This window comes from Zonotrichia leucophrys, chromosome 7 (assembly GCF_028769735.1).
Source record: "Zonotrichia leucophrys gambelii isolate GWCS_2022_RI chromosome 7, RI_Zleu_2.0, whole genome shotgun sequence".
Taxonomy (NCBI): Eukaryota; Metazoa; Chordata; class Aves; order Passeriformes; family Passerellidae; genus Zonotrichia; species Zonotrichia leucophrys.
In genome coordinates, this window is record NC_088177.1 from 26,559,867 (window position 1) to 26,576,739 (window position 16,873).

General features: G+C 39.9%; 1 protein-coding gene across 3 annotated transcripts in view; it reads right to left on the reverse strand.

The window, feature by feature from the left end:
- CERS6 (ceramide synthase 6) overlaps positions 1–16,873 on the reverse strand; it is a 112,968-nt gene that overhangs the window by 51,210 nt on the left and 44,885 nt on the right. For all 3 annotated transcript variants that reach the window (XM_064718031.1, XM_064718030.1, XM_064718029.1), the window contains 2 exons: positions 14,483–14,588; positions 12,065–12,195 (listed from right to left, as the gene is read on the reverse strand). In XM_064718031.1, coding sequence (XP_064574101.1) covers positions 12,065–12,195; positions 14,483–14,588 — 237 coding nt within the window. The remainder of the gene's footprint in view (positions 1–12,064; positions 12,196–14,482; positions 14,589–16,873) is intronic.

Sequence of the window (16,873 nt, forward strand, 5' to 3'; positions counted from 1 at the left end):
CTGCACAGGACATCATGGAAGAGAAGGACACCCTTCTTAGTGTGTGGTTATTGAGTTTTATTCTAACTGAATTTACAAAGTGGTGGTTAATGAAGCGCTGTCTCAAACTTGTCCTAGGTAACAGTCCCAAATCTAATGTTGGAAAGTGCCTCTAGCCTAAGACAGTCTGAATAGTTACAGAACCCAAGAAAGGGAAGATGTCCTAGGTGCCTCCTAGGACACTTTCTAATATCCTGTTTAAGCATCAGCAGCTCATGCTGAGTGTCCACATGTCACTGGATACTGTTGTTGTTTGGTCACAGCTGGTTGTCTTCAGCAGACAAAGCAACTTCTTCTAAGGCAGCAGCAGCAGAGCCCAAGAGAACAGGAAAAGCAAGGCAAGATGCATACTAAAATATCTCTTGTTCCCCTTTTCCCCCAGCAATATTCTCTGCCCTATTAAAGACATACAGAGGAGGCCACAAGGTAAAGCACTCCATCATGGGCCACTGCCACATCAATTCATGTTTAACCGAAAGATGAAAACAGCTGAAGCTTCCCTGTTTTGTGAGAATTTACTCTGTCCCTCAGACTTCAAACATTGCTTTGCTCAGTTGTATAGAGACAAAATCTGAATTACCCATTTACACACAAAGTGTGCTGCTTGAATGGCTGAAGTTAGTTTGAATCCAGCAAACCTAGATGAAAGCACTCAAGGCACAAGAGCTCTGAAAGACCTGATCTGTCTGCTCACAATAACGTTTATGAGGTTCACTTTAGTCCTCCACTATAAGACTTCCAAACTGAACCAGGCTTGCATCTGAATAAGGGAGATCAAATGGACTTATGGACCTTCCAGCAAATTCTTCAGGTTGTGCTGTTGCTTACCAGGCCAGTGCTTCAAACATGAATGTGACACACTGCAGCAAAAAAGTCAAGCTGAAGAGTGACTCTGCCATAACAGAAAAATAAATTATTTTCTAATGTAGTCTTAAAAAGAACGCTGCAGAGTCCTCAAAGGTGCACAAGCAGATCTGACTGCTCCTGTTCTACATTTGAATGCATTCCCAGTCCACAGCAGTCTCAACCCCTTTAACTTTGAGCTGCTAATGAAATTTTAAAGATGCTTCAGCATGACACAGAACATCATCTAAAAAGATGGAAAAGTTGGAGAGCCTCCACCAACTAACCTGATATACCCCATGGTATGCTCAATTCAGCAAAAACTATTTAAAGTGCCCACTTGAGCAAGCACTTCACCAATTTCGAGCTTATGTCTTGTCAGGTTCCCTTCATCACACCAATGAAATTTTGTCCTTTAAATTTTCCTCTGAATTTTTGCTCTGAAATATGAAATTAAACTTTGGCTAACAAAAAAAAAAAAAAAAAAAAAAAAAAAAAAAAAAAAAAAAAAAAAAAAAGTTCAATCAGTGGTCAAACAAAGCACTCCCCCCCTCCCCTACTCCATACTTTTTGCAGAGCACATGTCTGGGCTGAGTGAGCTCAGCATGGGAGCCTCCCCAAGAAAAATGGACACTTCTCCCTAGGGGAAGGGTGAAGAGGCACAAGGCCTCTCTGCTCCTGGAGTTTTCCCTTTTTTCCATTTTTTTTGCAGGAAGACTGAGTGGCCAGGCTGTGCACACAACACTGGTGCTGCTGCAGAACTCTGCGGCACCCAGCTCGCAGTGCACAGTGCTTACGGCTCTGGTGCCAAACCAGTGCCTGCCGCTCAGCAAGGATCCAAAGCTATCCAACTGCTGACAACAAAACACCAAACATAGTAAATACAGAATGTTAAAAACATAAAACCCATTATTCTTGCAGAGTTGTAGCTGTTATTTACAGAGATGCCTTTGCCGCTGGTTTGCTACAGACAGAGCCACAAACAGCAATGTAAGAATGCCACACTTCAAAACAGTTAACCTTAAAAATACCTCATTGTTATTTAGCAACTAGTCATAAGCTCACCACATTGTCTGCAGTTGAAGAAACTGGCTCTTTGGCTCTGAAAACTATTTTCAGAGAAAATGCAGATGCCTAAAGTTTTTCCATGGAAATACACTTCCATGTGTGAATGTGAGATTGCAGTAAAACGTAAGATTTGCTGTTCTCCATCATCCCCTGCTCACCTTCTGGCAGTGGCTGACACACCTCTGTGCTCAGGCTTTGGACTGAAAGTCAAACTGAGCTTCATGCAATCTCCACAGTTGCAGGTCTTGGTTCTGGAGATGAGAAGGCTTGAAGTACCATTATACAGCTTGTTCTCCCATTTCAATCCCCACAATCTGAATGGGCTGCACAAACATGTAGCAGGGCTATGGAATCATTAGCTGCGACTGAAAACTACTTTTTGCTGCAATGGTTTCCTTTGGTTGTGAAAATTTTATTCACTGTGAGAGTGCTCAAAGCAGCATTTCTGAGGCTGAGCTTAAGCAGTATTCAGTGTTTATTTCTTTTAAATGAGAAGCACCACTAAGTTCCACACATGCCCACTGTTACTTAAAGCAGTCTGTTTTATCCTCAAATTGCATTTTTCTGCTCTCCCAACTACAGTATGACAGCCTTCAACTTCACTCAAGAAGACTTAATCCAATTAATGTTGCTTCTGACATAGCCAGAGGTTTACATTCCTTCTAGATGACTACCTCTAAAGACAAATATTTAGAGGATCATCCTAAAAAAAATGGACTCTGAACCTCTGGATCAACTTCTCAATATCTGTGACATTGTCCACCTACCTATTACTCCAACTTTAAGTTAAAACCAAAACTAAACACAACAAACAGTAACCCTTCTCCCTAAACCAACAAAAAATTTCCCTAAAGACACTATTTTTTAGGCAACAAATTATGTAAAAATACAAGACAGAGCACTGAAAAATAATGCTTAATCCATCTAATACATAGGAGGTCAAACAGTAGACTCCACTAAATCTTTACTTATCTTCAATCCTGATACCTATTCTAATACAAAGCTGCAAGTATGACTGCATGGTTGATGGAAGAAGCTCCACTGTTCCAATTTCCTGCCTTCCCAGATTTCTGTAAAGATAATTTGCTGCATCTCCACAAAGCCTGACAGATGCAAGCAGATATAAAAAATGTTAATTAAAAATAATACATAGGTAAATAAATGAATTAATAAAATCTTCTTGCCTCTTTTGGCATGGAGTCAGCCTGGACCATGCAAATGGTAAATAGTTCCTGCACTGTGGTTAAGCAGATGTTTTATGAGGAAGAAGGCAGTTATGCACAACTCACTAAGATGTGCAAAATATCAGGCATGATAAATTGACAACACTGTATTGCTCTCCTCTTCAATCTTCTGGATTAAGACTTGACTGTCATCTGATTTTCCTCTTGGTTGCAGTTTGAATCAGTTATTTAATATTTAGTATTACAGAGCCACTTGAGACCAGTCCTGTCCTAAATCTGTACGCTCAAAATGCAGCTCTGAAAGTCTTAAGAGCAAAATTTAGTAGTGCAGAAAAGAGGAAAGGAAACACAGTAATAAATTTTGAAGTAATGCAGTTTTATAAATAATAAAGTGTGTTTTTATAATTAGGCCAGAAAATATGTATAATACAAAAGGTGTTTTGGTAACTCATTCTAGGTTACATACTTTCTGTTCAATGATTATGCAACTGTTCTCTTCTGAGTACTTTGAGGGCTACATAAAATAAAAATAAGACCTCAGAGACCTATGATCCTTGCCAAATCCTGCCCTACAAAGAGATATTATCTGGAAAGCTCATGGGAAGCACACACAGAAAAACCAGAGGTTGCTGCCACGCACCATCCCTGTGGTCTGACCAGCAGACCTGTTCTCTCATCAGTGATGCTCAATGCAAACAGCTGACAAGAAACCAATGCAAAGCCTTTCTAACAGGGACCTCTCCTCTCCAATCTCACAGTGATCTCACAACTCACCTGGCTGCAGGCACAACAGCTGCTCACTGTCCCACTCCTTTACAGCTCTAGAGGAATGAAAACTTGAATCTTCCAGACTGCATATGAATTTCACCTGATGATGTTGTCCAGCCTCGATGGCCAACATTTGTATGCATAAGGCACCTTTGTGTCAGGTAACCACCTTCTTAGACCAACTCGCATTACCTGTTTTCTTTTGCTCCCATGCTCAATGTGACTCTGCTGTAGCATTAATAAGTGTGCCCCAGAGCGGTTTTTGCCCTGCTGAAGCAGATGCTGAACCCGTAGTGGTATGGCCTGTGTGGAGGCAGGCTGGGTGCCAGTGCTGCTTCTCCATTTCCCTGAGGGAGCTGCTGGCTGTGCTGGATCCATGCAGCACATCCCAGGCTGTGCACAGCAACCACACAGCCTCTGACTACCCAGGCAGAGATCAGTCTGCCTCCCTGATCTCTGCTTTGTCTTCACATTCTGTGCTTCCATTTCAGAAGACAAACCTCCCCAACTTCCAAGTGGGAGTTGCAGGGCTATTATAGCTAAAATTGGAGGATAAGCAATGTTTATAGCAGAGTATGCAAACCTCATCTTGTCAATTTTGTTTTCCCTTTTACATGCCAAAGAAATGTATTTACTTTGTCATTTATGTTCCATCCCTTTCTGTGTCTCTCATTCATTGCTTGTTGGATCACTGAAAACTTCAAAAAACCCTCTACAAGTTGCTCATTACAGTGAAGGCTTTTATTTGGTCCATTTTTTATTTTTAAAGATTAATTTTCCCTCAGCATTCCAAGCACTGTACAAAGAAAGAGGGACAGGAAATTTTTGTACTATTGTTCTTGCAAAAGTGCTTTTATCAGAGCAGATAAAGAAGATAGAACCCCAAATTTACCAGGAAGCACCATCTAACCAAACTATATTCATTAGTCTTAAAGTATTTCAATAACTAACCATAAGGGATAGCATTAAGAATTTCAAAGCACATTTTCTGCAGCACCTCATACTGAATACTTCCTGTCTGATAGTCACAATTTCAGGCTGTTTCAGGGCCTGATCTTAGAAGATTTACCCTGCCAATAACCAGGACTACAGGAGCTGATGCACTACTTGAATCTTCTGAAAAAATTAATGAAGAATTTAAATCTCACATACCCTTTTTTAAATCTGCTAGCTTCTTGAACTTCAGGGAAGTGAAAAATAAACATGCCTGTATGAGCAAATCCTGGTCACCAGTCAATACAAGCAGAAGGGCCTGTCACACTGATAGTACCATAAAATGTAATGAGTTCATAGGTTTACATATAATGCAAAACAGGAGCATAGAGATGAAGTTACCAGAGAGGTCCCCAGTGCAGCCTGGGCTCTGTGAGCTGCCACAGCAGGTCTATGGCGAGACACCAAAGCAGAAGATAGCAGCTGTATCAAACATTGGTTACCATGTGCCTATAGCTACATTGCCTACCATTATCCCAAAAAGCATCAGACAAACTAGCAAGTTTCTCGTTTCCATCAGCATCATGTACGTGTTCTCACAGAGACCACCACCACTACATAAATTCAGCTACAGGCCACTGCAAGCCCCTTGCCATTGGCAGACAACCTACTAACACAGAAAACAGTGTAGTTATATGCCTAGTTATATGCAAGTGAAAAATGTTAAACAATGTTTAACATTGCTAATTTTCCTCTTAACTCTGTGTCTCTGTGAAGAGGCATAGTCCATGGATCTATAAAATGAAAGGCAATCAAATATGAAATAAAACTGTGCAACAACATAAATACAAGGGAGAAGAGAGAAGTAAGGATTTGCAGTGCATGAAATAAAATTCATTCATTGCTGTGTATAAAATAATATCTTACTGCCACTTAACTCTTCAGTGTTTCAAGGCACTTGTCTCCAGTTTGCCAACTTCATTTAAAGCTGAGGCTGACTGAAGGTGGCAGCTTGTTCTGCCACAATGAAGAATTAGACAGTTTAAGGTGCATAGAACACAAGAAAACAGTAGCTACTTCAGTCTTTTCAGTTTTCCTTTAGTTGTTCTTAAATTGTTATATTGTGACTGTAATTTTGGATTTGTGTTCACATTAACTAGAACTTACGGAGGAATTATTTAATTTCCATAATATAAGACAAGGGTGAGCCCATACAACCCACAAGAGAATGGAAACCTAGTTAATTATAACCTTGCTTAATGTACAATGATAATGTTAAGTGATGGTGTCTTTGCAGGATGAGCACATGAGTTAATTTAAATTAATTAATTGTGTTAAAAACTGTGTCACAGAAGGCAGTAAGGGCAGGGAATTCAGAGTTTTAAGTAATTCAACTTGAGGGAAGAGGGAATTTCACAAGACGCAAAATAATAAGCGCTTAAAGCACTAAAGTCTTAAAACACAGTGAGCATATTATTGAGGACATGGCATGGACATCTTTGCCTGTCTGCTCCAGCAGAATCGCAGGGAAAGAGGGCTGGCAACTCCTGACACTTAACCAATGTTGTAACTTCCCCCTAACACCATGTTAGGGCAGTGAGAAGTCCTGAGGCCCAGCCTAAAAAGACAGATGTGCCAAGAGGCAAAGCTGAAGGCAGAAACCCAGAGCAAACCCCGCTGTGGCAGCTGGGCTTCATTGCCCAGAGTCTGCCTTTGGAAGTGTGAGTGTTGGGCAAGCTGAGGGCTGGAGAGGAGGTACACAGAAGATGGCTAATATAGATTTATCAGAGAACAAGTGCTAGAGAATAATTAGAATTGCTGACATGGCTGCACTGTGCTCTCACAACTTTAAAATTAGGACAACTTGCCAGCCATTCACTCATTTGTGTGTCCAGGGACTCAAGCTACAAATTACCATGTATTATGTAACTCAAGGCAACCAATACTGTCTCACATCTTTCTCTTTGAGCAGGGAGGCCATCAGTGAACCAGTGCTGAATGACATCATACAAAAACATACATTTACACAAAATAAAAGGCTCCAACAATACTTTCCCATACTGACTTCATACATGGCTTAGAGAGTAGCAAACAAAGGAATCAGTAACATGCAAAACCATTGAGTGCTACTCTTGTGGAGCAACATCTTACCCTGATGTAAAACAGATCAGGATTTCTGTCTTGGTTTTACATAGCCAAACACTACTCCAGGCCTTTTTGTATAGCTCTAGTTTCCCTGACATGAGTCTCAGTATAAATGCCTCATTCACTTTTACTTTCTACAGAGGCCTTGTATTCAAGCACATCTCTCTTCAGTGATGTTACTAGACATAATTCTTTTAAGAGAGTAATAGGTCCTTGAATGTATTAACTCCAGAGTCTAAATGCAACTCTTACAGCACTATTGTAAAAAGGCAGTATTTTACATGCTTGCTTAGTACAGATAAAAATTGCCAGATCATCTTTGTTACTCTGCACTTCAGTTACCACTTACTAGCAATTAAGAGTCTCCTTTCTCAACTCCCCTACCACCTGAAGCCATAATAAACACCTCTTGCACTCAGCAAACACGCATATTCCCTGTTCTGGAACAATTTCACAGGCTCCAACTCCCTTCATGTTTCATTGAACACCTACATCCTTCATCCAAAAGCTGCCTCACAAATGTGACTCTGCCAACACCTGAACCTACTTGCCCCTCATGTCATAATCCACTTATCAACACAATACCAAATATCTGATTGCCCAAGTAACAGCAACTCCCATTCCATGGAAAACAGCAAAGGAAAACAAGGGAGATAGTGCAGTTCTGTGGCCACTGACGAGTAACAACCACATTTGCTGCAGAGCACGTTGTGGGTCTTCACAGACTCATCCCCTCTTTGCTTTTCTAGGACACTGAAACACAGTTTCATGAAAAACAGTTTTCATGAAACACTGGTTAGGCCTTCATTCCATCTAGCACTGGAGCAGTTGACAAATCAAAATTAAATGGACTCAAAGTACCACCTACCACAAATTTTTCCTCAGATCAGAAGTGTGTTAGAAGCTGGCTTAGGAGAGCCTGATGCTATTAAATACTCAGAGCTAAAAGCCTATTTATTTTCTAATGCTTTACTGCTCAACACAGAGCACAGACTGATGAATTCTTTTGCACGTTCTGTTATCATGTGCATCAGTACAGTTCAGAATTTCAACAACCAAACAGCTGTCTTCATTTCTATCCCTTTCACAGTTATTTTTCCAGTACAATTTTGTAGGAACAGAATTACTCTGCTAGTTGAGAAAAGCAGTATGCCCAAGAAGTTGCTAACAGCCCACAGAATTTTCACACAAACGTGTATAACAAGCAAAAAAAACCCCAATTGGTATTCCTCTACATCTATACACATACATGTGCACACACACACACTCATATACAGGCCAGGCACAGACAGATAAAATCTTCCTCCAAAGCAACAACAAAACGTGCATAAACAAAATTTCAATTCCTTAGGAAAAAGAATATCTAGCTAGGATACAAGACAGAGACTCTTCTCTCCCCTACATCAAAACTAAAAGACACCCTACTTACAGACAATTTAGTATCCAAGCTTCTTCTAGAGAATAAAGGGGAGGAAAAAATAGATCTTTGGCTCTTCTGTCTGCACATTTCCATGTTTTCACATGCAGAATGTTGCAGAAACTCAAAACATCTCTCTTGGCCATATGTTTCTTCCAGACACTCCTTAGAAACCACATACATATCTCTAATAAACAGCTTGCTTAAATGTACATAGCTGTAGGACAGACAAGCCATCGGCCTGATGACATTCCAAAATCCCAGGCTAGTAACTTCTGGCATCACAGGTTCTCTCCCTTTGTGCCAGACAACAAGGGGAGAGGACAGAATGCTCTCTCTTTGAGAAAACCAGACATGCCTACACACTGGTACTATGAGCAGAAACAACACACTGAAACTGGGAGGACACTGGAAGTGGTTTGGGAATCACTCCTGCATTGGCTTTCTGACACATCAAACATTAACAAAGACATTATTGGATTCTGTATTCTGTGTGGCAATAAGCAAAATAATATTCTTGATTTAGGCTGTGCCATAGGGACAGAGAGAAAAGAATAATAAAAGCCCAACAGAAATACATGGAAGTAAAAAAGTTCATTTTGCACACTTAGTTGACCACTTTTTTCCCTCCTTTATGGCTGTTGGATTTTCAAGTTGAAGAAAGGAGTGCAAATGGTCTAAATTCACAAAATAGAAAGAAAAGCTATGGACAGACTATTCTCTGCAGCTCATATAGTGGGCTAAGTGCCTGAGCTTTGCAATCTGAGGTTATACTAGGTGGATACCTTTCCTAGTGACTACAAACTGTGACTTGAACTCCAGGTTTCATGCCAGAATCACCTAATCCTTGGGATATGAGGACTGACTTGCTAGTAAGATAATACTCAGTGCTGCATTTATTACTTTCTGACTGGATCATTAATCACCACCTGGTGATTATATACATTAATCACCACCTAGTGAAATTATCTATTTCATGTTTCATATAAATACTTATCACCATAACATCTGAAAACTTAAGCAGGTATGTAACACCACTAGGGTCTCACCATTAGGGTCTCTATGGCTCCAAAATAAAATTACACCTTCTCTTCCACATTGACAGACAAAACTCTATGGTGTGAATACTGGCTATGAAAAGTTCCTGAAAAAGTAATTTATTTTCACTATAATGCTGTGACACAAACAGTATCAATAAACAGGAGATTTTACTACTGTGGTTTTCTTCATATAACCATCATCTGCCCATGGCCTGAATATCTGACAAAGACTGGCAGCAAAGGAATTACTCCAGTCAAACAATCAACAAAACCATCAAAAAATACTCCCCACAAAACAAAAACAAACAAAAACCCCCAAACCAAACAAACGCACAAACAAACCACAAAAAAACCAAAAAAAAACAAACAAAAAAACAAACCCACAGATCAAAACAACAAAAAACCTACAAAACCAAACAAAACAGAAACAAAAAAAAAACTACAAAACCCACCAAACACCCCTTCCCCCTCAAGAAGCAGCGAGCAGTGTAGGTTTTGGGGTTTCTCTGCACTCTGTTCATGACCAGAATTGTAATTGTTTGAAAAGAAGGGAAGGGTTAGAGAAAGTGAGAAATCTGTGACAATAAGAACCTAGTAATGAAGTTACTGGCATAATGTGTTTGGGGCTGGGTCTTTGGCATCATTCATCTCAGGCAAGTGTGTTTATCATTAAATTTCACTCTCAGCTTTTGTCACATTGAAGCTACTCTACCTTAGATAGTGCCCACGCTATTCATTTGCAAGCAAGATAAGGCAGTCAAAAATGGCCTACAGCCCTTCTGGCACAGCTCCTCTTCCCTTTCATCATGGAAAAGCCACTCTGGGCCCAAGGAACACTTTGTCTAGCAGTAAATTAAATCGTCTCCATGTGAAAAGAGTTGGAGTTCTTTTTAGGCAGATCCACATTTGCCGTGGGTTCTCTCACTTTCCTTCCCACGCCACAGTCAATCAGTGCTGTTCCCAGGAAAACTGAAGCCTTCTCTGGAGGGACAACAGCAGCTCAGCAGGATGAAGGTGTAGGCAGAGATCACTGTCATTCTGCTTGCTCTGCTCTTGCTTATGAGATAAGGGCACACTTTGTTCTGTCGAAACTCTCCACTGGCACCTGAATTACTGAAGACTGGAGTGCTCCCCTTCCCATGACTGCTGTGGGAACATGAACTTCAGGAGCTCAGAGCTTCAAAGCACCTGTCACACACAGTCACTACATCTCTGAAAAGCCACCCCATTAACTCAATAGCTATGAAAAGGCTACAGACCCCACACCAAAGGATTTCTTTGGTCAAAACTTTCTGAAGTACCTTGCTTAGCACTCTGATGGACAGATTTAACTAAACCACACTTTAACTGAACCCGTACTGAAGGGATAAAAGGGAACCCTGGGCTCCCAGCAGTAATCTGACTACGTGCCAACAACTTTGTCCAAGATGTGTCAGGTCAGCTGGTGGCACACAGTCCATCACTGGAAATGCTCCCAGGGCAAGGCACACACAGTTGGGTTGGATAACACCACATTCCCACAGCACTAGGTAGCACAGAGATAGAGAGGCAGCTCTCACTGTACCTCTTGCAAACCATGAACAGAGAGAACCTGAAGTATTGACCTATTATTTATGCCATCTCGCTTCTGTTTGGACAAGTTTTATCATGACTGTTAAATACACATATTGCAGAAATGCCAATGGCTCCCTCTAAACAAAGCTGGCACTATATTCTTTCAGCACTTCACTACAGCTTGACCTTACCTTCCAGTCTACACTCATAGCTGTCATTTGCAGCCCATTTTGATAATGCATGCCACAAATTCAGCACCTATTACTATCCTATCCATGCCAGTATTTCATGGTATGCTTAAATTTTTCTATCTGTAGGTTCACCCAGATGCCCTCACACCAGTCCAAGAGAGTGAGGTCTTTGAGCTGAGTTACAGAGGAAGCAAAATATGCCACCCAAACATGCTACCTCTAAGACTAATAAAGCAATACGTTTTCCCAAGACTCCACAGCTGACAAGTTAACTACAACCCTTGCAGAATAAAGGTTGTTCTTCACTGATCTCAAAAAATAGTAACTCTTAGGCCAGCAGCTGCTGGCAACAAAATGACCAAGCCATTTTGTCATAATCTCATCATGCCTTGATTTATTAAACATTAAGGAAGGAGGATTTTAGCTGTAAATACCAAAGAACAGACTTAAGCATTCTGACACCTAAGTTATTCTGTTTAATAAAGGGCAGTCATCTTTAGACAATTTATCTTCTGTCTTCTTTTTATTTAAACAGCCCAACTGCCTTTTATCTTTGTTCCTCCATTTCAGATGTGCATCAGCTTGTATGGCTAAAGGCAGTGCTGTAAGTAGCACACTAACATCAGGTGATTTGGTGTTAGCTGGTGCCCTGATAGTATAGAATCACAGCAACATGATTTCTGCAAGCTTTTGACCACTGAAAATCCCTGAAAAGTACAATCTGACTCCTTCAGGAAAACGAAGATTATTTTTCTCATTAGTTATATTCTACCAATTTGTATCATTTTCTAATTGGCTGCAAAAGTACCTGTGAAAAACAAAGGGGAAAACTGATGAGAACACAGGCTCAACAAGACACAAGAAGAGAACATGCATCCTTACATGCTCTCACAGAACTTCCTAAGGGTGCTGGGCTTCTCCTGGTTGCGCCTTTGTCGGAACCAACGCTGAATGCTGCGCACATCCCAGTCCAGCTGCTTGGAGAGCCCTTCCAGCCTCTTCTCATCTGGATGCTACAAAACACAGAAGCACTAAAATTATTTTCTAGCTCAACTGCATTAGCACTTTAAATTCAGAACCACTGAAATTGACTCTAGCCTTCTTACCAAGGCTGTCAGTCAGACACATGGATAAACAGAAATAAATTCACAGAAATCTCTACTGGCAGATTCCCGTCAGAATACATTTACAATGACAATTAATCTAGAAGGACAGATGCCGTAATGTGATGTGCAGATCCATTACTGATAAAAAACTTTAAAGGGACAATGGGATTGAAACTTGCTTGAGACTTGGAAGTGAAGTTTAGCAGCCATAAAATGCCATGCATTTCTGGAGCAGTGGCTCTTACAAACACCCCACTGCCTGCCACACACTAATACCTGCTCCACTCTCCTACATCAGGACATTTGTCCTAATACCTGCTCCACTCTCCTACATCAGGATCTTTGTCCTATGGACTCTTGCACTAGGGAAGATGGTACACAAAGAAGATAAATCCCATGCTTCTGCACAATAATGTTAAAAAATGAGATCGCTAAACAAAGCGGCAACTTCAAAAGGCAAATCACCTTGACAACAGGGAGACATTTTCTGGAATTGTTTTCAGTAAAACTAAATACACACAAATACTCTCCAAAGCAGAAAATGTAGAAGTCTCACACCATTAGCGTGGGTGCAAACCAGTGCAGAGGTAAGGCAAAAGAAAATTAGTTTGTCTTTAATTTGAAGAGCAATACAGGACAAATCTCCAATCATAGAGCAATTCTACATGTACAGTGAAGCATATGTACTTCTTATGTATTTCTCCTGATCACACAGTTTTTTAAAAATAAACAGAAAAATGCATAATCTGTTTTCTGGAACTTTAGCTTTATTTCTGCAAATCAGTTACATATATTGAATGGAGCACAAGAGCTCTTACAAAACAGAGCCTTAAATTTTTTACTGTTGCAAGACACAGACGTTCAAGATTTCTGTTAGGCTGAAATTTTGTCTATCAGCCTCCAAGAAAACACAGGAAAGAGAGAGAAATGAAAGGATGAGACAAGAGAAGGTTGAAGTTGGATGAATTTGGCATCCATCTCAATAAAGTTTCATAGTCTACCAAAGTATCTACTAGTTTTTCAACGGAAGGTTAAGAAAAGCAATTTCTGTAACCTTAGAAAAATGAAATGTTTGATGCAGCTCTTGGGAGTTTGACAATACAGAACTGCTGTATAGGATTCAAAAAAGGCAGGGAGCTAAATTGGACACTTGCTCTGAGAGCAGCTACCAGACTCTTGCAGGAAAGCAGATACTTTTGTTTGGAGCTCTTCACAGTCACAGGTATTTCAGGCCCTGTGTCAGACTCCCAGTTTTTATGACAAAACATTAAAAACAAACAAATAAACAACCGCACAACTAACAAAACCTAACCATTCTTCCTTCAGCTGAGTCTGTATGAGTATATCCTGAAGCTTTCAGAAACAAGGCACACACAATCCCCTCCCGAAAAACAGGACAAAGTCACAGCAAGTGCCATGGTGATCTCTGGGTAGTGTAGGACACACAAGCAAGACAGATCCACAGCCTATTTCACTGTCTGTGACACTGAACCCAGTTTTATCCTCTATGACTTTAATATTCTCTGTTTACACTGCTGCCCAGCTGCAGATTGGAGCCAAGGTGAGAATGGAAGGCTCCTGCAGAAAAATTTGGGATGCTTGAAAAGCATGGACAGAACAACAAACAGGTTGAGATGTCATATGGTGAGAGATGTAGAGACAGATATGTAAGTTGTGGGGGGAAATCTTGTACAAGAAAGATATGCAAGCTGTAAATAAAACATTTTTCAGTCAATTTCTCCCCACTTTTCTATGTTGTTCTCCTTTAGCTGGGACACCAGCAAAACAGGCCTTTCCCTAGAAGGGATAGCTTTGAAGTTTCATGGAAAACTCAGTATCAATATTACTGGCTTAAAATGAATCCTTTTTTTCTGAAAACCCCAACAATTTTGCAAAAATTGATACAAAATAGATAAAAAGCAAGAACAGATAAGAAGCAAAAATATCTAAGTGGCCATATGGCATCTACAAAGCAATTCTTTGACAATTTTTTATTGAAAATTTTCAGGAGACATCACAAAGGGATACACAACTGCTCAAGGTGGCATATTAATGACATCCCCAATATCTGAATCTCTGATTTGAGGTACAGAAACACAGCACTGCATTTATCTGTTAGCTTTGCTTTGTTCAGACATAGATTACAGTGCCACAAACCACTTCACAAGGTAAATATTTTAGTCAGACACAGTACCTTTGTAATAGCTGTGAAAACCTTCTCCAAGATAGCATTAGGTTGAGCTTTCTGTGGTCCATTGGCTTGGACTTTAAGGCCTAAGGCACATGGTTTAGCAATGAACCTGTGAGAAACAGAAAAATGAGAGAAGAAAACATTCAGTTGTTTACTTCATTATGGTTACCAATCAATGGCATGTGGTAAATGGCAAACATTATAACCCTGCCAACAAAAACAATACTTAGTTTTACAGCTCAAAAGCTAGCTCATATAGGCAATTACATCACAAAGTAAGGAACATCACTTTGAAAGATGAAAGGAACTCCTGGAACACATGAAACAGAGGATTTTCTTTCATGTTGCAAAGAAAGATTAGAACAAAAGCATAAGAAGAATGCCTCCTAGAGAAGCACCAACTAAAGAGCAGAGCAGGACAGCTTGAGGAGCATGTAATATTATCCTCCAAACACAGCCTTTTTAAAAATCAGTTTCCAAAGTAGCTACTGCCTCAGGACTCCTTTGGCACAATGGAGTTTCAGAATCCTGAAAGGCAGGAAGCACTAAGGCTGCCCAGTCAATACAATTTCCTAAAAGCATAAAATCTACATGGTACAGAGACACAAGCAATACTCTTCTGCTGAAGTATGAGGCTGTCCAAAATCCTAACACCAATCCATAAGTTCTCTGAGACATTTTAGAGTTGAATTGTGTAGTTTACATACAGTCAACGACCACCACTCTACTCACAAAAAATTAAATTATTTGTAACTACGAGTCTAAATCTGGAATTCCCATGAAAGCTAAAAGCACTGTATAGGAAACCCATTCATCTCTGAACACTATGAACCTCTGCTATCTTTGAGCTATATAACTCATTACTTCACTTAAACAGCTTCTCTTTCCCTAAGCTTCATTTGCCAGCAAGGACCAAAACAACACTTGGTACTTAAATGGTTCCACATTTATCCAGCTGAATGACCACAAGCTACAAAAAAATCCCAGAATTCTTATGCACACACAAGCCCCATTTAAAGCCCTGTTATGAGCTACAACTGCTGTTTCTGCCATGTTTAAGACAGCACTGCTGATTAAAGGGAATTAAGTCCTAATCAATGTGATAGTGGTTACAGCAATAGCTTTTGGTAAACAAAGATGGGTGATGCCAGACCACCTTATTTTCTTGGAGAAAAATTCTTGATACATTGACACAAATCCATATGAAAGATAATTCTGTAGCCTGAAATTATGTTGGTGATTGACTGAGAGGACAAATATTGAAAAACACATGCAATGTATCAGCGACCTCACTACTTGCTCCGAGCGTGTTACAGAAGAAAAAAACCCCTCATACTTTGTAAAACTTTGGTGGCAATCTAAATTGCAGATTGTAACCATCATGCTACCTCTATAGCATCAACCAAATTAAAGGCATTGCATCAGGTGTAAATTCCCTGCTTTTTAGAGTTCAGAGCTTTGATGAATCCAGTTTCACTACTAAGATCAAGAAGACAATTCAGTCTTCTGCTCATGAAAAAGAAGCATGTAAGCTCTGCACATGTTAGGTGTAAATACAGTTTAACCAAGCCACATTGGAAACTTGTATGTTAGTTAAAGTATAAGCTGACAAAAGAAGTGAGAATTGCATTCTTAATTTCAAAACATAACCAAAGCAGTGCCGGTAATTGCTGCTAGCTGATAACCAAAAAGATAGCTGAAGAAGCCAATGCAATTTGATTTCAGAAGTTTACTTTACTAAAGAATCTAAAACACTTCATAATGTAACAATAGGGCTCAGAATATCAGCATCTATGTCCTTATTTTGTATCAAAAAGCTGTAAAACAGCCGGAAATTCAAGTCTTTAATAATAAAGACAATAAAAACATTTTCCTGAAGAGTAAGCCATAGAGCTAGACAAGAGTCAATCCTTAAAGGGACAATAAAGCCAATGTCAATCACTATTAAAGCTAATTTTACAAAGCCATTAGAGGAAACATTTAAAAGTAGAGGGGCAGGGGAATGCTCTAGGCAGAGTGAAAACAAATAAAAGAAACAGAAGACAACTGCAGCAGCTTTATGCATTCACAGAGGAAACCAAGCTCAGCCTCCATTATCAACAGCAAAATCAAGAAACAGTTATTAAATAACCACAAAAATCAAAATAAAAATTGTTTCACATGGAGTTTCTGTCCACTTCTTAAGTCAGTCTCCTCTGAAATGAGACATGATTTAGGATTTTTGTGTTTATTTGGAGGGTATGGGGGAGTTATTTGTTTGCTTGGGGGTTTTGCTGTTGTTTTGTGTGTTTGCTATTCTTTTAATAAAATACATCTTGCAACCTCTCTCTTGCTTTTCTCCTTCTCCTGAGTGAAGGAATGTGATAGCCATGGTATAACTCCAATAGAAAGACA